This window comes from Hibiscus syriacus, unplaced genomic scaffold (assembly GCF_006381635.1).
Source record: "Hibiscus syriacus cultivar Baekdansim isolate YM2019G1 unplaced genomic scaffold, ASM638163v2 tig00111769_pilon, whole genome shotgun sequence".
NCBI lineage: Eukaryota > Viridiplantae > Streptophyta > Magnoliopsida > Malvales > Malvaceae > Hibiscus > Hibiscus syriacus.
In genome coordinates this window covers 2,187,212-2,209,118 of record NW_024063172.1, presented here as the reverse complement: position 1 = coordinate 2,209,118, position 21,907 = coordinate 2,187,212, and the positions used below count along the sequence as shown (strand labels likewise).

Sequence of the window (21,907 nt, the reverse complement as noted above, 5' to 3'; positions counted from 1 at the left end):
ACGACCACGACCACGACCCGAGACGAGACGGACGGCGGCGGCGGCGCGCGAGAGTCCCCCTTGTTCTCTATCACTCAACAAGGAAGTGGGAAATCCAAGCCTTAAATACCATTCCCAATAGTGTTTCCAATACTATGTGGGATTTGAGCATTACCAACACTTGTTCCCAATACTATGTGGGATTGAGCCTTAAATAGTGATATTATTTTTGAATGTTTTGCTTAAAATTTTTGCAATAATCGCGATTGATTGTAGATTAACTTTTAATTATGACATATTTAATCGTATAATACTAATGTAATTGGTTGTTGATTCAGTTGTTTTAAGGTGCATGATTGTTAATTGTTTCCTGAATAATTACATTGTATTGGAAACAAGTGTTGATAATGCTCAATCCCACATTGTATTGGAAACACTATTGGGAATGGTATTTAAGGCTTGGCTTTCCCACTTCCTTGTTGAGTGATAGAGAACAAGGGGGACTCTCGCGCACCGCCGCCGCCGTCCGTCTCGTCTCGTGGTCGTGGTCGTGGTCGTGGTCATACGTGTCTTCGACACGTCCGCGCGGATACTATCTTTTTAGAGAAAATTCTTAAGAAACAAAATCTTTTTTTTAATGGAAAATCGCAACGCGACTGTAGACTATCGCAACGCGAAATGGACAACGCGATTTTCAACTATCGCAACGCGAAATGGAAAATCGCAACGCGATCTCCAACTATCGCAACGCGAAATGGAAAAACGCAACGCGATCTCTAACTATCGCAACGCGAAATGCAACGTGAATTTGCGATAGTGGAGATCGCAATGCGAATTAGAGATCGCATTGCGATTTTGTTGGTCATTTTCGCAAATCCAAAAAAAGTTGGTCAAAATCGTATATTATCTAAGATTTTTGGTCACTGAGGTTATTTTCTCGAAAAAAAATTATGTTAATATTTTAACGAATAACGATAGATAATTAAATGTAATGTTATGTATACTTTAAAAAAATAATCAATAAAAATTTTAAAATAATAATTAAAATATGAAACGTGTCAATGTCATATATAATTAAGATTTTTCAAATAAGAAATAATATAAAATGAAATGGCAGGTGGGGGATAGATGTCAATGACCAATAAAATAAAATAAAAATCCCAACATGGGCAGGCCCTATTATTTAGCCATGCCCTAGAGTTTAGGGCACCCATATGGGTTACAGCTTGTCCTACCCCATAATTTACTATATGGCCATGGCCATACCACTTTTAATATAAAATGGTTCGTGAAAAAATAAACAATAATTTTCTAAAATGTAATTGCATACAGTGTACAATGAATCTACAAGGCAAAGAATTAGGCAGGTAGGCATAGATGCTATGATTGCTCTTTTTTTATTTATATTGAAACTTGAAAGTTCTAGTAACTTTAAAGAAATAATAATATAATTTATTACAAGCAACAGGTATTTGCTAATTGATAATTTACTATATGTATAATGTATAATTTTATAGAAAAATAATAGAGAAAGTTTATTATAAATAAAATTACAACGTTGTTATCTTTATTTTTAAAATTTCTATTTGTAATATAATTTAAAGATATAAAATAACATGACAAACTCATTTATGATTTTTTAATTAAATTGTCAGTATATAAAATAATTATCCAATAAATTTATATAAAACAATGGATATAGATATATGCTAAAAGTGCATGGTTTTGCTAAGCAAGACCGCTCATGCATACTTCTCACGAAATATGTTGAGACAAGTCCGATTCAAATTAGGTAACGTTTAGAATAAAAATTTGAAAATTCTAGCATGGCGTGCTGATGCAACAAACAATGGAATCGAGGCCTAACTCAATATTTTATTTGACTTTGCTGGCTTTAAATATCCAAGGCCAATCCCCTTTGCATGGCAGACCATCATCAAAACACACAAAGGCTACTCGATATCCAGAATTACAATGACGAAAAGCTCCAGATTTGCAGAGCGAAATGGTGATAACAGGAAGGATGATAAAGCCATGAAGGAGAAGAAGGCGGCTGCGGCTCCGCCGAATAAGCTGGAGAAAAAGCCGTCCGTCGACATTAACGAGAGCGCCGAGGCGTTCATCCAGAAATTCAGGCATCAACTTCTGCTTCAGAGGCTTGAATCTATTGAAAACTATGAGCAAATGTTGGCTAGAGGTCTCTAGGAGATTGATACTGGTATTATCTGCTGCGCTGCTCTTCTGATTAATGCATGTATGACTCATCATATTATTTTATATAATTATAAATAAAAGCCTCATTGTTTTATTTTTGTTATTGATGGAGCGATGTTAATTTGGGTAGCTTTGGTTTATTTTTCTAAGTTCCATGAATATGATTGGCTTGTTTCATTTATATCAGAAGACAAGTGTGTAGTTTATCGAAGCATTTTGCAGTACCTCGAAACTTTTAAAGTTCTGTATCTTTAGATTAGTTACGGTGAGTATAATCTATTGATATAATTATTGGCAAGCTCATGCAATCTACTAATTAAATCTATCATATGATAATCAAATCTATTTGTGATGTTAACCTAGAGATAACATCATCACCCTAAGACTAAGACTAATACTAGGGATTTTGTATATGAATCATCATATAAGGCTAGAGAACGGAACTCTCTCTCTTTCTCAAACGAATGTTTATCATTTTTTTTAGTTTATATATTCATCTAATAAACAAATATCTATCACTTTTCATCCAAATCAAAAGGAACAAACTGTTAGAAATAAGGATGGATCTAGAGGGCAGTTGGGACCAGTCGTTCTTCTAAAAATTTCAAATTAACATATATTTTAGATATTTTTTATTGATAATTTATTTTCAGTTATTAGAATTTTGTAAATATCCTCTTAAAACTTTTAAATTTTATCCCATAAAATAAATTCTCATGTACGTCCTGATTAGAAACCACCCCTATTTCCCTCCCGGCAAGAAGTGAGCAACTTGTGGTTTTTTGATCCTATCTTGACGAGTTATTTTGTTGTTGGAGGATTTGATGTTTGTTTTTGTGGGTATAATGTGCAAGTGGGTGTGTGTTTGGGTTGATGGAGTATAGAAATAATGGTTGAGATTTGACAATGGAGATTTGAGAATGGATTCCTTCGTATGCTAGCTAATTTGGAAGGACACCATGAGCCCTTAAAAGAAAGAGACTCCACTGCGTATCCAAATGAAATAGATAATTATTTGCTTCTTTTTTGTTTTGGAATTGGACCTACATACACCATTCCATGGGCTTAATTATAAAAATATTTTACTACAAGTGGACGTAATATAATAAAAATAAAATGAATATATATATATATATATATTTAAAGAATTTAAGAAATAATTTTATACACAAGATGGAAGCCTGGACCTGAGCCATTGGATTCGTCTGTCATCAAGCAAGTACATTGACATAGCATGACAAGGTTCTGAGGCTATGATGATGATGGTCATAGACTTTTCGTATGCATGGCAGAACCAAGGAGAGGTCTTTGACTCCTGTTAATTATATTTTTAATTATTAATTAATATAAATAAATATATATATATATATTTAAAAAATAAGTAAAAAATTATTTATTCTCTCAATTAAATAAATTATATTTATAAAAAATAAAAATTTATTTTAATCCCAACTATAATAAATTTTTAGTTACATCCTTATTCGTATGACCCTGATGGCACTCCCTGTTAATACTTCTATTTTTTTTATAAAATATATGAAGAGATAAATTCCACTCTCCAATGATTTGATATTTCATTCAAGTTGTGAATAATTTTAACACACATTACATTCGATATAATATATTTTAATATTTGAATTTGACAATTTAGTTTAGATTATAATTATTGTCACAACAATTTGAAATTTATCATTGAATTCAATAAAATGAAAAAAAAATATCTAATATTTACTTTTAATTTTTTATTTTATCGTTAAACTTTTAATTTATTCTTATTTTGATCATATTAAATAAAATATAAGATGATGGCATGATTTATTTATTTTATAGACATACATTATTTGTTTGACATTGCCGTCATGTGTAGTCCACCTCATTAAATAAAAATAATTTCAAAATTCAGTAACTAAATTAATTTTTTTAAAAGTTTAATGATTAAAATAAAAATGAGGATAAAATTCTAACAATAATCCTTGCAAAACTGAAATGTTAGCACTGATTGGGAAAAAAAATAAAAAAAATAAAATAGAGACAGATACACTCGCGCTGTGGTAATTCATTTTCTTAGAAGTTATTTCGATTCGATGTGTGTAATTTTAAATTAAACCAGAATTAAATTTGTAATATTTATCGTCCAATCAGAGTTAGTTCAAAATATATAGCTTGTCGTCGCTTCCTTCATCTTCTATTCTGGAATCTGAGTGAAAATTTTTCATTGTCAAAAAATTAAAGAGAATTTAATATCAAGGTCATTTTACAAAAAAAAAAAAAGAAGAAAAAGAAGAAGAAAAATGATTCACAGTTATTTTGTCATAACATATTAAAAATTTGACAACGAAATAATTAAAATAAGAATAATTTAAAAATTCAATAACTAAATTAAATTTCTTTAAAAATTTAATGATTAAAATAAAAATGAGGCTAAAATAAAAATTAGTGAAAATTTGTAAAACTGAGACATTAGTATTTATTGGAAAAAATAAGAATAATAAAATAGGGAAGGGCAAACACATGTCGTGGTAATCAACTGCCTTAGAAGTTAATTCAACCCGATGTATTAATTGCTGCTATTGGTTAAATGACCCTGAGATTAACGTGATTCTTCAAAATTTCGTACACTTAAAAGATTGAAGTGGACAAGGGTGATATTACTCTTCACCACAAAAATTTCGAAATGAAAAGAACAGAAGAAAATGTTGTCATTAAATTTATTTCACCTGAAATTATTACATATTTTCTCTAAAAAAATAATACACAAATAATACATGTCAAAGCCACGACTTCAATAATTTATGTATGTGAGGGAATTATCTCATCACATTCAATATAAGAGATAAAGGACCTTCACAAAGGTATATTCCTTTTTAATGCGGGACAAAAGCATTTTTTTTATTTTTTTTCTATAGCAATACTAACAAAAATTAAGGGATGAAATTTGTAATTTATCCAAAAAATAATGATGACATCAACCTCTAGCACCTATGGGCCTAACCCTCGAACTGACCTGGTCCCTTGCAAGAGAAAAGAACAAAAAATAATGTTTTGAATTGAATAAACTGATTCATGTGAATGATTGTCATCGATCAAGACTTGCTTCAGCTTGCTCGTTAAATTAATACCACTACATTCCCAAGCCATATATGCACGTACACACTACACATCTATTAAAATAAAAACACCCACTTTTTAATTAATCAAAATGATCACTTCCCTTGGGATCACATTGCATCATCTTTATTACACAAAACGACTAAAAAAGAAAGACATTCGTAGATAGGATCATCACACAAAAGAAAGCAGATAGTGTATGTGCTTTCTTTCTCCTCATGATTTGCACCAACAAGCAGCAGCTAATGCCTGCGTTTTGCCTAGTCTTACTGTTGAACCACTTGGTGCAAATGCTGACGCTGCAGCACTTGCAGATTGACTCGGGAGCATGATCTAGCCATCTCTCCGGCCAGTGGGATCACCGGTAGGTTATCGCAGTTGCATATCTCGATCATGAACCCGTCCGGGTCGTGGAAGAAGAGTTGATCGACGTAGATGCCGCCTTCTTCCACCATTGCCCGTACGTACTCTATTTCCATGTCCTTCAGCTTCTTCTCCACTTCCCCCATGCTCTCGCACTGAACCCATTCATACATCGATTACTTAACTAAGCTGCACATCTATATCTGCTATGATTCATTCTTTATCTACTTATAATTAGACATAATACCAAAAACATATATTTAATGTTTGATTAAATAATCATTTTAATTTTAATTTTTTAGAGCATTTTAGAATCAATATTTCAATAAAAAGACACCTAATATTTATTCTAGAACATAAAAATCATTATTTTGGAGCGTTAACTGTTTGATGACTAATAATTTTCATCTACATAATATACTTTAAAAAGGATACGAATAAAAATAAATATTTAATCAAATGTTAAATTTTTTTTATCACCTTACGAACACAATGATCCATTCCGACATACAATTCAAAAAAATATATTATAATAAAAATGGTTTATATTTAATATTTTCATATTTAAATAACTGTGTCTACGTGATATTTATAAACTATCAATATATTAAAATAAATCTGAACATGCATTATTTAATACCCAACTATTCATAGAAATAAATGGGACACAAGTTTCATGAAGAAAAGAACACTAAGACGATATTTTTATATTACCAATGTGAATAATTTAAGAGAAGAACCTGAAAAGAGATGTGGTTATCCTTGGGGTTGATCTCCTTTTTCTTGGGCAAAGTCTCTGGGTTCTCTGATTGCAGAAGATGTATTCCGATTCCATGCCCAAACAACCTGCACCACACCCAAAAGAAATCAACCCAAAATCTCTCTCGGGAATTTCATCGAACAGGTTAAGCTTGAAACAGAAACGCATTTCCTTTTTTTAATAAATTACCAAGCACCACTGAAGTCAAACGATCCAGGCCTCCTGATGGGATCAAACCCAAGAACATTCTGATAGAAATTCATGGATTCCTCAACCGATCTACACACGAGGGAGATATGGTTCAAGGATTTGAGGTGAAGAGGGTTTCCCTGATTTTCCTTCATTTTCTTTTTCTCCCAGAGAAACTAATGTAACAAATGATTAGCTAAAGAGACCAAACAAAATGAAGATGATGATGTGAACGAGGAAAATGGAAGAGGGATTCATATATAATAATACAGGGGAGGAATTTCATAAGGAAGACACGTACATTGAAAAAGATGACTTTAACACGTAACTAGGATCACGGTCATTGAAGGAGAATACTTTTAAACTAGCTAGACATGCAAGCTGTTTGAATTTATTGTCTTAGTTTGGGTGTAGCTTTGTCATCTGTCTTTTCCTGCTCAAACCTTTGTCGGAATCTTTTCAATAACAAAAAAAATTAACTAAAACATTATACAAAATACTTATGAGATTAGATCCTGAGCTCCAATAAACAAAATTTTGAAGACAATTATGAATGATTTTGTTGTTGTTGTGTTGTATAAAAAGACCCGATCTGATTTATTGATTTGATTTGAAATTTTGGATATCTAATTTAATTTTTTTTTGAATAATTCGGATCGAATATCCAAAAAGATTTTGAATAATTGGATATCAAATAAATTTCAATTCCATATTATCAAAAAATCCTAAAATATGAGCTTTTAGATTTTAGATACACTTTAGTCCCAATAAAAATTAAGATATTTAATTATTTATTTTATGTGAGTAATTAAATACATTTAATATAGTTAAAGTACCGAATAAGTTACATTAAATCATAAAATATAAAATATAATTTTTTTGTCAATTTTAAATATAAAAATGCAGATATCTGATAATTCAAGTATTCAATTTTTCTAATCAAATACGAATTATTATTTTAGGTATCTAAATTTTTAGATATATAAATTTTTAGATCAGATCAGATTTGATATTTGAATTTGTACGCCTCTAATTTTGGTGATATTAAATGAATTATAATTTATCTGTAGTAATAAATGTCATCAATTATGATTGATACTGTTGGTTAAATAAATTATTATTATTTCATTTATTGGTGGCGAAGTTCAATTTTAATTCATTATGATGTATTTTTATATTATTTAAATAATGATTAAAGACATCTAACTTTACTCATAATTAGTTGGTTTAGTAGGATGAGATATTAGGTCCCTTAAGCAAGGTTAGGGATTCAAATCTTGGCATTTGCGAATTGAGTAAACTGGGTTGGGATGGTCACCCTCGCCTCTGCAGTACCGAATATGAATTAGTCGGTTAATAAATTGTATGTTAGTGATTAATTAAAAAAATACATCTAACGTTGGATTAAAGTTGTTTGTGAAAAAATCACCATGAATGTATAAATTAATAATTATTTTCGAGTATAATCATCGAACATTTTTTTATAAATTTATATTTATCCATATTTTTATAAAACTAGTATAGATTATATTCTATATTCTATTTATTTGTTAAAACGTTTTTTTTTATTTTCTTTGTATTCATTTATTATTAAAAATAAAAACATGCAGAGACAACATACAAGCGTTACCTGTCTGATTAGGATTAGATTAACAAAAGAAAGTATATGGCATTATCAACAACTAACCTACTCACGTCATTTTCTACGGTGTAAAATTAATCATTATCCATTAGTGCATGCTGACAAAGATGCACGAGTAAAATTAAAGGTTTTTTTTAGGATGAATATAAAATTTTAAGATTGAAAATAAATTGTCAACAAAAAAAAAATAAAACTTAAATCATATAAGAATTTAAAATTTTCACGAGAACGACCGTTCTACCAATCCTTCTGGTCCATCTCATCTGTCATGTAAAGTGCACATATGTATAGTTAAAAAATGAATTCAAATATCAAAACAATTGAACGTATCTTAATCTATGCCTAAAATGATCTCATGCATCACATGAATAAGAAAGCTAATATTTGAATAAAATTGAGGTTTAGTTATTGACATTTGTACTTGGTACTTCTATTCTCATGCAACAACTTCTTTATTACATTTCTTTATAAAAAAATATTATATCCAACAATTTGTATTACGTTTGGTTAAAATAATTAAAATGGGTCATTTTGTCCTCATCTTGATTGTCTTTCCCCCCCCCCCTGCCTACAATATGTTAAAATTATGGAATCTTTTGAAAGCTAGCATGATGAGTAGCACCTTCCTATCCTTTTATTTTTCTCTATTTCATCATTTTCTCCCTTTTAAAGAGAGCATTCGAGTTTTATTTTTCTTTATTTAGGTGTACAACATAAGCTCCTAAATGCCTTCCAGAAGTTCGGACTTGGCGTTCCATTGTTTCAGAAGTTGCAGCATCCATGACGTTTTGTTTCCGTGCTACGAAATGGTACCACAACCGTAAGAATTCCGGCAAGTCTGAACCGCGTTGGAAGAAGGGCGCGTTGTTTAAATCAAAGCAGCACAGATGAGATCCTCCACTTTGCATGAACCTTTCATGCATTTTTGCCACTTGTTGGATTATCACCTCGGAGTTCAACTATCACACTTAAATGCGTTTTTGCATGTGTTGTGCCTTTCGTCGCCTCTATCGAGCATCAACTACTCATTTACGCTACGTTACTATATATCATTTTTATTTAAATCATGTCTTATAATTATTATTTATTTATTTAGTATATGTCCACCACGTGAAGTGGGGGGGGGATACACATCGACAATTAATTACTACTAACAATAAGCAAGATTAAACGATAAGGATTCCGTATTCGTAAGCCGAAGCTGTTCCCCTGCGTACAAAGCGACCGTAGCGTCTTCTTCGAGCATTACCAATCACTCAATCTTCATCCACCAATAATAAATACATTTCCTTTTTAAACAATCATGTAACACAGTTTATTCTTCTTTACATTATGATTATTTATACCTACTTATAGATTAATATTCCAGATTTTTAAAATTAAACGATCTAGTTATAGACTTGATATAAATTCTCAGTTGATACCAATTTTATATTTTGTTATGTCTCTACCAAATGTCTTTTACGTGTCATCTTGATACTAGCATCTCAAAGTCTCAAAGTCTTTAAAAAAAAATCTTTTCATAAGTAGGATCTAAGAAAAGTACATATAAAAAAGAATATTGAATATCTCAAGAAGCCGCGGCATACAATATTAACATGACATTTGATAGATTCACGTGACATATCAAAGTTAAGTTTGTTAGTTCTTTGTATCCACTTAATTTGGTAACCATAAAACTCTACGTCTGACACTGGCTTAAAGAGTCGCTATAAAACCTCTCGACTATGATCTAGAAAATGAGAAAACTAATTCATTTTCACTTGTTTCTTTTTCACCTCATTATGGAGATAAGATATTTTAACATCGATTAACGGTTGATCTATCAACAACTACGACTCTCAAATCAGAAAGTATAAAAAACATAATCCGTTTGTTCCATCCATAAATTCTATTTTAAGAAAGCTCCTAAAAAACTACTATTGATATAGAATAAAGTCATTTTTGCATGAAAAGTAGATAAGAAAAGCAACCACAAACAAAAACAATTAATAATATTCAAGCAATAAAACTAAATACAACTCTTGAAAACAAGATTTATATACTGAAATAGTAATAATAATAATAATAATAATAATAGGAAAGGGTGGAAACAAGTCTAAAATGTTGACTTTAGTTACATTCATATTAACGCAAAAGTCTTGATGAATGGATGTAATAAGTAATGTCACGATATAACCAAAGATACCCACAAAACCAAGCAACTTAATACTTCCAAGTTTGGTCATCTTATACGTGTTTTTGGTCGCCTGAATTCTTCCTTAACAACATATATATATATATATATATTGTACAAAGGACCATTGAGATTTGAGGCAATGGCAGCCATGTTCTTGGCAATTCTGGTTACTGCAATGATAAGCAAAGAAGCATACTTAGTCCATGGTGATATTGGCACTGCATCATTTTATAACCCTCCATATATACGTTAGTGTATTCTCTCTTTTTTTTATCATTTTTATTTAAACAATTCGAGGCTTATATGTAAATGATTCACCTGTGTTCTCTCTTGCAATGCAGCAACTAAATGTGATGGTAACACAGAGGAACAATTTCCACCCGGGAATATGTTTGTCACGGTTAGCGAGGGATTATGGGACAACGGCGCCGCTTGCGGCCGGCGTTACAGGTTGAGATGCCTGAGCGGGCCAAAGAGACCATGTAAGCATAGGACCATTGATGTTAAAGTGGTGGATTTCTGCCCTCTCATGCCATGTCCCTCGACGATCATGTTGTCCAGGGATGCTTTTGCAGCTATTGCACATAAACGTGGAAGGAAAATCAATATAGAATATATACAGTAATTCCCTTCTTCCTTTCATCTTCTTCTTCATTTCCCTGTTTGAAAACAATTACAGCATAGAAATGAATATGAAACTTATGTTTCTGAATTTAAACATAATGATTGATGACATGTTGCAGGGTTTGAGAAGGAAGCCATCATTAATACAACCATATGAAAGGGCCAGTTTCAGCCTGTGTAAGAAGAAAAATGCTTGCATGAATGCATGCAAGGATGACATTAGAAATGTGATAAAGATGTTAATATCAAGTTTGTAAATTCTTCCATTTGTACAAGGGAAAATAGTATTAAATGAAGGGAAAAAACGAGAAGATCGAATTACTTTTCATATGTAATTGTAAAGTTGGAAAAACTCCCATAATTTTAATTTTTCAAGTATGGAAACTAAAAATGTAGAAAGCAAAACCAGGCAAGTATGGAAGCCTCCTTCAATATCTTTCTAACCGCGTCTTAAATTATCAAAACATTAGCCAGCTATTCCATTCTCGGTATACAAAAGTAAGAAATGACCAATACAAAGGAGAGGGTACAAGAAGTTGGAGATTGTTGAGTCGGATCTCCTTCGGATTTGGCCGCACCTTCGATTTGCTTCGACTGTCACTCTTTGGAAGTTATAACAAGCAACCCCAATGCTCCGATGAGAATATACTGCGATGAAAATGAAAACCATTATGATTGATATTCCGTAAGATGATCATTAATGTCCCTACAGGTTTTGTTAGCCTCCTGAAACTTTGGAACCTTCGTAACAGTTCGAAAATCACAAACAATGGTTATTTAACTAGAGGCCAACCCTCAACCCCCAATGTTTGACGTAAATAAGAGTGAAATCAAGGCAATTTTGAATGGAGGGAAAATATTTTGTATTTGATGAAACAGTGATGCAAAGATGCAGAAATGAAAAAGGGGAAGTCCCCCAAAAAAGTTACAGGTACCATGACATAATAGTAGCCACTAGGTTTGACTATAAAAATGTTTTGTAGGACAATAGGAAAAAGGCTTTCTAGTTTAAGTAAATACATGTGTAAAAAACAAACCTTGACAATTGGCTTTTCGGTCATGATTATAGTCACCCAGCCAACATAAGGCAGGAACCTGCAATGGAAGTATGTGATTAGAACACATTTTCTCACACTTGAAAGTACATCACCCACCCTTTTGCTTGAAACATGTTTAGAGGGATTTTTCAGTTCAAGCCCAGATCTCAGGAATGCAAGATATTTTCAATATATCCCAAAAATATATATAAAGGCACAGGAACACCAAAACCTTTTAAAGACAAACAAGAAAACAGGAATGCAAGCCTTTCCAGCGTATAAAATATTGTTATCATTCTCTATTTGCTAGCTTTCCAATAAAAACAAAGGAGATATGTCAACTCCAATGTCCATTTCCATCAACTTTGAGTGTAGTCTAACACCAAAACACTAAGATTCAGATTTCAAACAAAAGTAGTTAACTAAGATATCTCCCATTATGCCCTCTCTCCATAAAATGCACGGATGGATATGTGTGTATGAGTGTTGGATTCTTAAGATACGATATGATTTTGAAGAGGAATGCAAGGAATGATCAATAATCTGTTATGCACAAAAAGAAGGGTCAAAGGCTAAAGGCTTACCCAACAGCTCTGCCCATGATATGATGCCGTTGAAGATAGAGCTGACCTTGAGCATATAAGAGCCTGTCATCCCCATAATTGTTGTCTCCTGAAAATTCACAGATAAAGGAAGAACATTTAAATATCAAACAATTCACTTCTGGCAATTGAAAACAAAGTTAATATTTATCAGAATCAGCTGTTACCTTTGGTGAGGACATCAACTTCTCCGGTATCTTGCTTTTCATGGACCTACAACAACATCAAATATGAAATCCAAATATACCAAGAATATGTTATCTGTTAAGATAACAAAAATAGTTTTCTTCTTTCTCATACAGTTTCAACTTTTAAACTAAAGATAGTGTAGAAGCTTTTCCGGGCATAAAATAGTTTCAAGAAACTTGGGTCCCAAGAAATAACTAGATCATGAAAATAAAGAATGGCCACTACACTTGTCAGCTAGCTCTGGTTCAAACTCTAAAAGGAAAGCATTCAGCCCAATATTTTGAAAATTAATTGTGCCAAGTTATAGCAGCCAGAAAAATCTGAAACCATCACAATTTGAAAGAAAAAAAAGATCTCCAAAATAGAAATTCATTTAGAAGTGACAATACACTTGCATAAATAATCTTAAAGAAATAAACAATGCTACTCTAATATACAAAACACACACACTACTACAGTTCAACAAACACAACGAGTTCAGATTTAAAGCAGTAAGTATCACATTTGCTGCAATCTTTCACTTGCATAAAGAATATGTGAGCTCAAACAATTATTGTTTCTAAACTGGCCCTCTTGACAATTTGGATGCTAATTAACAGCTGCATTCTGAAATTAAATATCTTATCACTTCTAATATTTGATCATGGTTTTGTCCTTGATCATGATAATTTATTTGCATTCTGATTTTATTTGTTTTTTTATTAAAAAAATTATCTATTGACAGTTTTTGACGTTCGATCAATATTCCTTTTATTAATAAAATTAATTTCGTTGTGAAAAAGAATATTGCTAATTTGCTATCACACTTTAATCCAGAAGTTTTGTAGAACCAAACGTATTGAAGGCGAAGGAGTAGGCCTTCTTCCCTGGGACTGTGGACTTTATGTAATCATTACGAAACTGAATGTTACTGCATCCTACGTTGTGGTCGCAGCTCAAATTGATCACCTTTTCTGTGATTGATGTTCCGACGATGGAGCTATACGTCACGTCGCTGATCTTGATGCTCGATGTCTACCAAAATTCAGGATCAAAACACATGAACATGACGATTCAAAATAAATATACACCAAAAGTCAATTTAAACCTAATTACACTACAAAAGTACAAATGAATTGTTGTATATAGAAGAATATTTTGACTATCAAAATCTGTCACTATAACAAGGTTTATATTGACCTAGGCATATATCAAAATTGCCTAATCATTTACTTTCGAATGGTCATTTTAGTCTATATTCTTTTTGTGAGTATTTTAGTTCTCAACGTTTAAATTTTTTTGTTAAAATGGTCCATGTTAGATGAAAATCGTTAATTGACTAACGATCAACAAATGTTGCTAGCGCGATATTTCCACAAATACTTAATTACTAACGTGTCATATGTCATGTCATCACGTATCACCTTGGGTGATATGATATAATATGTGATATATCAACAATTAAGCACTTGTGGGAATATTACATCATCAACATGCGTTGATCGTTAGTTAACGATTGATTTTTTATCCAACTTAGACTATTTTAAACATTTAGATGTTGAAGGCTAAAATATTTTATAAAAATATAGGCCAAAATGACCATTCAAGCAAATGTTGAGAGCTAATTTTGACATTATTCCGTTTACTTATTACTTATTACGTATCTTATACCAGCACATATTTGACCATATGGTTGTATAGATTTTACCTTTAGTGATATATCAATTCTTTCACCACTATATCTCATATGTATACGAACAGTGTAATGCTACGATTTCTGGGTCAATAGTTTCTGCCAACCTGAAACCTGTCAGTAGAGCCCATTAGATTTTCCAAGCTAATTTTAGACCAATTCTTAAGAGTATTGGTCTTAAGGTAGGCCCAAGAGTTTAGTTAAGTGGTAGTTTTAATTTGAGGTAAAAAGGAAAAGGACAAAGTTAGCAATTTACCCATAGCTTGTTTTAAGAGTTATAAACCCTTTATTTTCCAAAGTCTTCCACGTAAAAATCAACCCAAAATATCATCTCCTTTATTCTTCCTTGTATATCCCAAAATCAAGCCAAAAGTAGAAGCTTTTGAGATTTCCAAGCTTAGTTTGAAGAAACCAAGGTAAGATTCTTATTTTTCATCCCTTAAGCTTCCATTAGAGCCCTTAATCTTAAGTTTTGGTTAAGTTTTCAAAAATGAGTTTTCAAAGAAATAGAAGAGATTTAGAGATGTAATCTTGTTTCTAGAAAATTTGAGTTAATTAGAGTGTCCTTAACCTTATTTTAATCTTTAGATAAGTTGGTAAACCCTTTTTCCTCCCTTTTGGTTAGTTAAAGTAGTTGGAGAAAATTCAAAGGCTGGAGGTAAGGAGACGGTGAATCCTAGTTGATTCAAGAGGTGTTTTAGTAGGCAAGGTAATCATGTAACACACTATTAGCTTTTCCATACCAGTTGTAGAATCATTAGAAAAGAATTTTAACTAGAAAGTTGAGATAAAGCATGTTTAGTAGCTTTCCATGGTAGATTTTATGTTTAATGTTTCAGCATGTTTCTAAGCCTTATGTATGCTCCCTTAATATCACATAAGACTTTAAGAATGTTTGGGGACCTCACTAGGGTCTTTGGGATTGAAAAATAGAGTTTCTCGTACTTGTTTTATGACTTATGCAAGTAGAGTATCAATATTTTTTGAACAAGAGTATCGAAACTTTAGGTCATAGTTTCGAAACTCCCAAAAAGTATCGAAACTAGGCATAACATAATGTTTAAAAGTATCAGTACTTATATAAAGTATCGAAACTTTTACCGAAGTATCGATACTCCTAGGCTAGTATCGATACTTTCAGTCTGTTTTGGGCAAAAATGTCGGTTTTTTAGGGATTTAGACATGAGGTACCACAACACTTCATTATATCATCAAATAAGACTACAAGTGGAACGACGTTAATGTTTAAATCAAACGTAGAAACTAATATATAATTAGGGACAAATAATACTAGCCTTGTTTGATGCTCGGGAAATGATTCGGACACCCGAGCTCCTTTAGAAAAGCTAGTGGAGTTGAAGGTATAGATGCAGTCTAGATATATCCTTAGATAGGGAGCAAGGCCCTTAAAATCGACTAACTAAGGCCGAGGCTTGACACTCGCAAGGGATGGGTTAGTTAGGGGTACAATGTCCGAAGCAAAAATTTCCAGGACCATGTCCTAGTAGACTAGAGGGGTGCGTGAGCTCCGAGATGTAGTAATCTCTCAGTCGCACCATGATGTCTACAGTAGCGTAGAGAGAGAATATCGCAAGGATAATCACTGAGCAAATCAGATCAGTAGACTTGATAGCTAGCCTTTCAGTGATATGCAGTTAGTATGTTTTAGCTATTAATATGTCGCTAAGCTAGTTAGCTCAACCTTTGGATTGTTTTCGTGGGCAAGTTAGTAGATCCAGCAGGTGAGGAGCATTAGATAGACCAAAACCCAAGGAAAGATCATGTGTTCGGGGAAAAAACAATTCACCATACTCATAATCTCAAGTTATTAAGTTAATGAATTTCACATTAAAGAGCAATAATATGCCTTCAGAAAGTCATAACATTCCATAAGCTCCAACCCAGAACTGAAAATATATGTAATTCGGAATGGGAAGCATGATATTACACAACACTCGCATGATAAATGCATACTACAGCATAGGATATACCATGCCTTTCTGTAGAGTACAAGACACAAATTTACTGTCTCCAAATAGGCGGTGACTGTAGGGCATTCTTGGCCTAAAACTCAGTCGGAGGTTTTAAACGTACCAATCTCCTGATCCTGTCTTTATCCGTGTTCTCCAGATATCCCTTGGGAATATTTAGAAGAAAAAAAGGTGAGAAGAACGTCAGTAGCGGTATCCAATAAGAAAAATGCAATTGGATGCTAATTAACAATCAGATGAAAAGGAACAGTTTCATGAGACAGATATAACAGGTGCTTAGGCACTACAAGGAAGTGATCACGGGCAGATGAATGATCATAATTACTGTTTTCAGCCTCTCAAGTGGTAAATGTTCTAATTATAAACAAATCTGATCAAAGGAAGAATGCCACAATTAATTATTGATATAACACCAATTTCTGACCTCACCTGCCAAATAATTTCATCTAAAGTCAAGCATATCCTTCCATACTTATCCAGAAAAAGGCGCTCTGTTGGTAGCTTCCCACATACATCCTTTACAGCTGAGGTTATAACAAAGATCACCTCTGCCACTGGAGCAAAACAATGGAGGTAAATCAGTAATGAATTCAAGTGTGTAACCTAATGTACCATGCTAGACGACATATATGATACTCTTTTCAATGCACTACAATTATCAAAGTGTTGACTTCCTTTCTTTCTTAAGTTTGCAGAGTGCTAAATTACATTTTAGTTTATAGACCATAAGAATGGGTCGCACTATGGGAAAAAAGCAAGCTATGTTAAACATAATAGAGAAGCTTATCCAACTAAGAAAATAGAGATTTATTAAGGTCAATAGAGCCGAAATCCACAGTTTTCAATTTCAAATCATCCAAGAAGGAAAGAATGTATGACCCAATCTAGTTTTCTAACGTCAAACAGCACGAGAACTACGTATTTTGAATCAGGGAGTTTCAAGTTTGTAGCTTCTTTACCCCTCACATATTTGAGTGGGTTGTATGTGTCATGAGCTCAAAATATACTTACATGCAAGTTCATCATACGCGTCTTTGCCAACAACATAGACGCTAACATCTCCGAGCACTGTGTAAACAATGTAAACAGACCTGATAAAAGAGCATGATTGTTAAGTTCTTTAAACTCATATCTCTTAGTCAAAAGCTAATATTTTTATCAAATGGATGCTGGAACTCTAAAAGTTTTATTCTAAGCCCCAAGAAATATTTTTCATTTATTAGTTTTAAATGTGTATACTATGAATCTTGCTTTTTGATGATGCAATAACAGTGAATTTGAGATCATGTATCACCGTTTATGTTTCACACAGTGACTACTATTAGTAGACTGTCCCCCACATAGAATAATGGCAGAAGCAAGTGTTTCACACAGTTCAATCAAGTTTTCTGGGTGTAGCAAACATCATTTAAATGCCAGCTGCAAAGTATATGTGACCTGATTTAAGCCAGACTTAGTCCTCCCATCCCAGAATCCATTCCCCATAGAATAATTCCAGAATGCATCTTAGAGATGGAAAACTTGCATCATAGATACAGAAATAGAAAATGGAAGAAGGATATCCATACTTGTGAGAAGCAACAAGCAGCTCTTCATTTTTAACACCCTTAAGATTTTCTGCTCCAAGTTTAACTAGGAAAGATCTCCAATGCAGCCGTTCCTCAGCAGGAACTCCATTAAAGCTGCAGTAAAAGATAATCCCCAGGGTAATGCTCAATTATGTTATCAAGAAGAGATAAGAGATCAAGTTCAACTATCATTTGAAAGTTAGACTGCATATTCCTCAAAAGATCAGATCAATATCAAAAAGAATTTATACAAGTACACACTACTTCACTCTCACAGGACTGAGACCATTGTTAGTAGCATGATTCTTGGGACTAGACTACAAAACAGAAAGTCATGGATAAAGTCCTAACAGCAGCCACTCAAAGTGGAAATGTAATCAAATGCTTCTTTTTCTGTTAACCGTTATTCAGACCCATTGGCTACTTGTCTTAACTCTTAAGCACAGACCTCTGTTGTTGATATATGGATGACAATAAAAGTTGTGATCAGTCTCCGAGACCTTTGAAATTATAGGTGTTGGTGTGATTTAAGCTTGGTTTTAAAAGGCGTAGGCGGGCGCCTTTCATAGGTGAGGCGCACTTTTATACTAAAAAACCTATAAATTAGTTATGGAACATATTTTATACTTAAAACAATATTATAAACATATTTATGCTAAAAAGTTTATAAATTAATTGTATGAGTATATTTATACTCATTACCCACTAATTAACTCCTAAAATACTTGTCTACAATGTATTGATTTATACTTAAGTTTTTAATATTTAAAACTATTATTTTATTTATTTTTATAAACATATTTTAATCCCCTTTCACCAAAATCTACACTGTTATTGATTTATACTTAATGTTTTAATATTTAAAACTATTATTTCATTTATTTTTAAATGATACAAATTTATTTTATTATCAATTTAAAAATTTTAATTATATAAAAAATTAATTTTTATATTTAATAAAATTTATTAAGTAATTAATATTTAATTTAATATTTTATTATTTTAAAAATTAAAATTAATTATGCATTTTTAAATAACTAATTTTCTAAAAAAATCATATACTTTAAGTTAAAAGCAGACAAAGGGTGGAAGAAATTATAATGATTTGTTATAAATAAATAAACAATAGACTTGGACTATAAATTTGGGCTATAAAATTGGGTTTGTTAATAAGTCAAATATTAGGGTTAAGAAATGAGAAAATGTGATAAAATAAAGAGTTTTCTAGACTTCTTCAGTCGTCTTCTTCATTTCTTACTACTGCAATTTTTTATCTTCTTTAATATGTTCAACTTCCTATTATTATTATTATTTTTTTAAAATCCGAAAGGCACAAAGACGTCTCGCCCGGAACCTAAAGCCCATAGGCGCACGCCTCTTGTTTCTCGCCTCACCTCATCCTAGGCGGGCGCCATCTTCAGTGCCTGGCTGCGCCTCGCGTCTAGGCATGCCTTTTAAAACCAAGGATTTAGGACCTCAGTTGAATTTGGAATAGATGATATTCTCTTTCTTAAATTGTTTACAAAGTATATATCAGAGGTTTAATCTAGAATCCAATTACGAAATCTTTTTCCCAAACTAAAAGAGATAAGAAATAAAAGTAGAATTTCATTTGCAATTGGAGGAATGATCAATTTAACAAACTCAAAAGCAACACAATTTGTCGGATCCGTCTCATTCCCTCGTCATTCTTGTTTATTTCTACTTCTACCTCTAAATCAAGCTTTACATCTTATGAACAGACACAACAGATCATGAGTATTTACAAACCTCAGCCATTTCCAATTTCTACCAAATCAGATCCCATCCAGAAAGAAGAATAGAATTGTTCGATTTCCATAACAAAATCCAAAGGCCCATTAAGATCTACGACTATATAAAGCAGATTCCAAGTATTATAAACAAATTCAACAAACTAGAACACACAAAGAGCATAGCAGGAAAATCAACAAAAGAAATCAACGCAGAAACGATATGGATTTGAATTGAGCAGAAGTACCGTTCAACAAGGATATTCCCTTCAGAGTTAGCAAATAACACCGCAAGAATCATCACGATGAGATTATCTGCCTCTCTCAAATACTTCCGTTTCTCCCTTCGTTTTTCTTATTTCCGGGGCAGGGAGACGGAGAAGGAGAAGGAGAAGGAGACGGAGATAAGCTGAGTGCTGTTTCGTGTCGTCAATCGACTTATTTTCATCCTCGCTCCTATTTTAATCAATTTAATTTTCTCATTAAACTTTTAATTTACTTTTATTTTGATCACTCTATTTTTTCATTAATCTTGATAAGTATAAAACATTATATGTTCAAAAATATCTCTTAATATTTTGATTTTAAACGCTCACACCCTTGACATATATAGTGCTCGAATCTGGATCCTCAATAACAACATTTTTTTTATCACAAAAGCTACTTAATTTGCGCTAGTCACTCTACCATTAAATATTTAATGATGCTATGACTATATTTTTTAAAAAAATTTATAAAATTATCTTAATTTTTTCTTTATTTTTTATAAAAAAATATCTAGTTTTAAATTTTCTTAGTTTCTTGATAATGAAACATATTCTTCCAAATTTCAATAGTGAAGAGATAGAGAATAAGATAGTGAGTTGTATATATTGACTTCACAATGATAAGAGGATGAATATTATAGATCAAAATGGTTTAAGGTTTCATGAGTTTAAGGTTTAAGGTATAATTTCATAAATTTTAAAGTGATTTAGGTTAAATTTAAATTGATAGAGCGGTAGAAAACGATAAAGCAAGTTCGTCAATATTTTGAGTGATCGAAGAAGACACAATAGACTTATATTGCATATCGGAGTAGGGATGGCAATGGGTCGGGTCGGGTCGGGTTTTTGGGCCACCCGACCCGAGAAGAAAGGGTTTTTCACCCGTGGCTCGATCCGACCCGACGAAATTAAGGTTTCACCCGACCCGACCCGACCCGAATATATGACTTAGAAACCCGACCCGACCCGAAATAATAATAAAAAAAATTATTCAATGAAAACAGTGACTTAATTGAAAAAAATTATATATGGAGGGACATTATTGTAATTATTCCTAAATATATAGGATAAAATTATATATATTTTCGGGTCGGGTCGGGTCGGGTCGGATTTTTTCACCCTAAACCCGACCCGACTCGACCCGAACAGTACATTTAAAAAAAACCCAACCCGAACCCGATTTTTTTTTTTAAAATCCGACCCGATCGGGTCGGATCGGGTCGGAACCCGTCGGATTCGGGTTGAGTTGCCATCCCTATATCGGAGTGAGACATGAATAAAATTATAAAACTTTCATCTTTAAAAAAAAGATAAAATAAAAAAAAAATGTTGATGCCGTACCATGTCAACAAAAATCAACCCACGTCAGTATACATGACTATTATGTTATTAATCCATTTTTGATTTAACGCTTGAGTCAACCTTTCCTTCGCTATAGCATAGGCCACTGCATTTCCATTTCTATGGACATAAAGAAAAGAACAATCTGTGAAATGGGAAGCTAAATCTTTTTGCATCCCAAATGCAGGCACTAATCACTGAACAGTCATCTTGATTTCAGTTGAGTTTTGAGATAACTGAGAAAGAATCTCCCTCCGGGATAACCCGATGAAAACCCGAGTCTTTTGCCAAATTCAAGCCATAAATGACAGCAGTTGCTTCAGCTGCAAAAGTAAAAGAAATATGTAGTAGCAAGTTACTGCATGCTCCTACAATGAAACCTTCTGAATCTCTAATTACACAACCCACTAAAGTAGAGCTATTTGCAGGAAT

The 21,907-nt window shown here is 32.4% G+C and overlaps 4 protein-coding genes across 4 annotated transcripts; 1 reads left to right on the top strand and 3 right to left on the bottom strand.

Annotated features, from left to right (window-relative positions):
• Positions 1–5,357: 5,357 nt before the first annotated feature.
• On the bottom strand, positions 5,358–6,804 carry LOC120169471 (metallothiol transferase FosB-like). The gene is made up of 3 exons (XM_039177602.1): positions 6,614–6,804; positions 6,405–6,510; positions 5,358–5,819 (listed from the first exon to the last, which is right to left on the bottom strand). The coding sequence occupies exons 1-3, from the start codon at positions 6,766–6,768 to the stop codon at positions 5,568–5,570; spliced, it is 513 nt and encodes a 170-aa protein (XP_039033533.1). The 5' UTR covers positions 6,769–6,804; the 3' UTR covers positions 5,358–5,567.
• A 3,769-nt stretch (positions 6,805–10,573) lies between these two features.
• Positions 10,574–11,349, top strand: LOC120169860 (EG45-like domain containing protein). Its single transcript, XM_039177944.1, has 3 exons — positions 10,574–10,682; positions 10,776–11,055; positions 11,178–11,349. The coding sequence occupies exons 1-3, from the start codon at positions 10,574–10,576 to the stop codon at positions 11,182–11,184; spliced, it is 396 nt and encodes a 131-aa protein (XP_039033875.1). The 3' UTR covers positions 11,185–11,349.
• A 127-nt stretch (positions 11,350–11,476) lies between these two features.
• On the bottom strand, positions 11,477–14,689 carry LOC120169859 (signal peptidase complex catalytic subunit SEC11C-like). Its single transcript, XM_039177943.1, has 6 exons — positions 14,666–14,689; positions 13,835–13,900; positions 12,865–12,910; positions 12,680–12,767; positions 12,096–12,153; positions 11,477–11,706 (listed from the first exon to the last, which is right to left on the bottom strand). Exons 1-6 carry the CDS (start codon positions 14,687–14,689, stop codon positions 11,656–11,658), a joined length of 333 nt encoding a protein of 110 aa, XP_039033874.1. The 3' UTR covers positions 11,477–11,655.
• Positions 14,690–16,422: 1,733 nt separating this feature from the next.
• LOC120169624 (TSET complex member tstD-like) lies at positions 16,423–20,279 on the bottom strand. The gene is made up of 5 exons (XM_039177735.1): positions 20,117–20,279; positions 18,118–18,231; positions 17,561–17,640; positions 16,979–17,103; positions 16,423–16,694 (listed from the first exon to the last, which is right to left on the bottom strand). The coding sequence occupies exons 1-5, from the start codon at positions 20,167–20,169 to the stop codon at positions 16,623–16,625; spliced, it is 444 nt and encodes a 147-aa protein (XP_039033666.1). The 5' UTR covers positions 20,170–20,279; the 3' UTR covers positions 16,423–16,622.
• Between the last annotated feature and the right edge of the window lie 1,628 nt (positions 20,280–21,907).

Bases quoted from the DNA above. Each gene is read 5' to 3' on its own strand.
- LOC120169860 (XM_039177944.1), top strand. From the start codon at position 10,574: ATGGCAGCCATGTTCTTGGCAATTCTGGTTACTGCAATGATAAGCAAA. The intron at 10,683-10,775 runs GTTAGTGTATTC...CTTGCAATGCAG, and splicing joins TTATAACCCTCCATATATAC to CAACTAAATGTGATGGTAAC.
- LOC120169624 (XM_039177735.1), bottom strand. From the start codon at position 20,169: ATGATTCTTGCGGTGTTATTTGCTAACTCTGAAGGGAATATCCTTGTT. The intron at 18,232-20,116 runs GTACTTCTGCTC...CTTTTACTGCAG, and splicing joins GGGAATATCCTTGTTGAACG to CTTTAATGGAGTTCCTGCTG. The intron at 16,695-16,978 runs GTGAGGTCAGAA...AATATTCCCAAG, and splicing joins TAGATGAAATTATTTGGCAG to GGATATCTGGAGAACACGGA.
- LOC120169859 (XM_039177943.1), bottom strand. From the start codon at position 14,689: ATGGGCTCTACTGACAGGTTTCAG. The intron at 12,768-12,864 runs GTAACAGCTGAT...GTGAATTTTCAG, and splicing joins AGTTGATGTCCTCACCAAAG to GAGACAACAATTATGGGGAT. The intron at 12,154-12,679 runs GTAAGCCTTTAG...CTTCCATTGCAG, and splicing joins ATCATGGGCAGAGCTGTTGG to GTTCCTGCCTTATGTTGGCT.
- LOC120169471 (XM_039177602.1), bottom strand. From the start codon at position 6,768: ATGAAGGAAAATCAGGGAAACCCTCTTCACCTCAAATCCTTGAACCAT. The intron at 6,511-6,613 runs GTAATTTATTAA...GGTGTGGTGCAG, and splicing joins TTTGACTTCAGTGGTGCTTG to GTTGTTTGGGCATGGAATCG. The intron at 5,820-6,404 runs GTTCTTCTCTTA...GAATGGGTTCAG, and splicing joins ATAACCACATCTCTTTTCAG to TGCGAGAGCATGGGGGAAGT.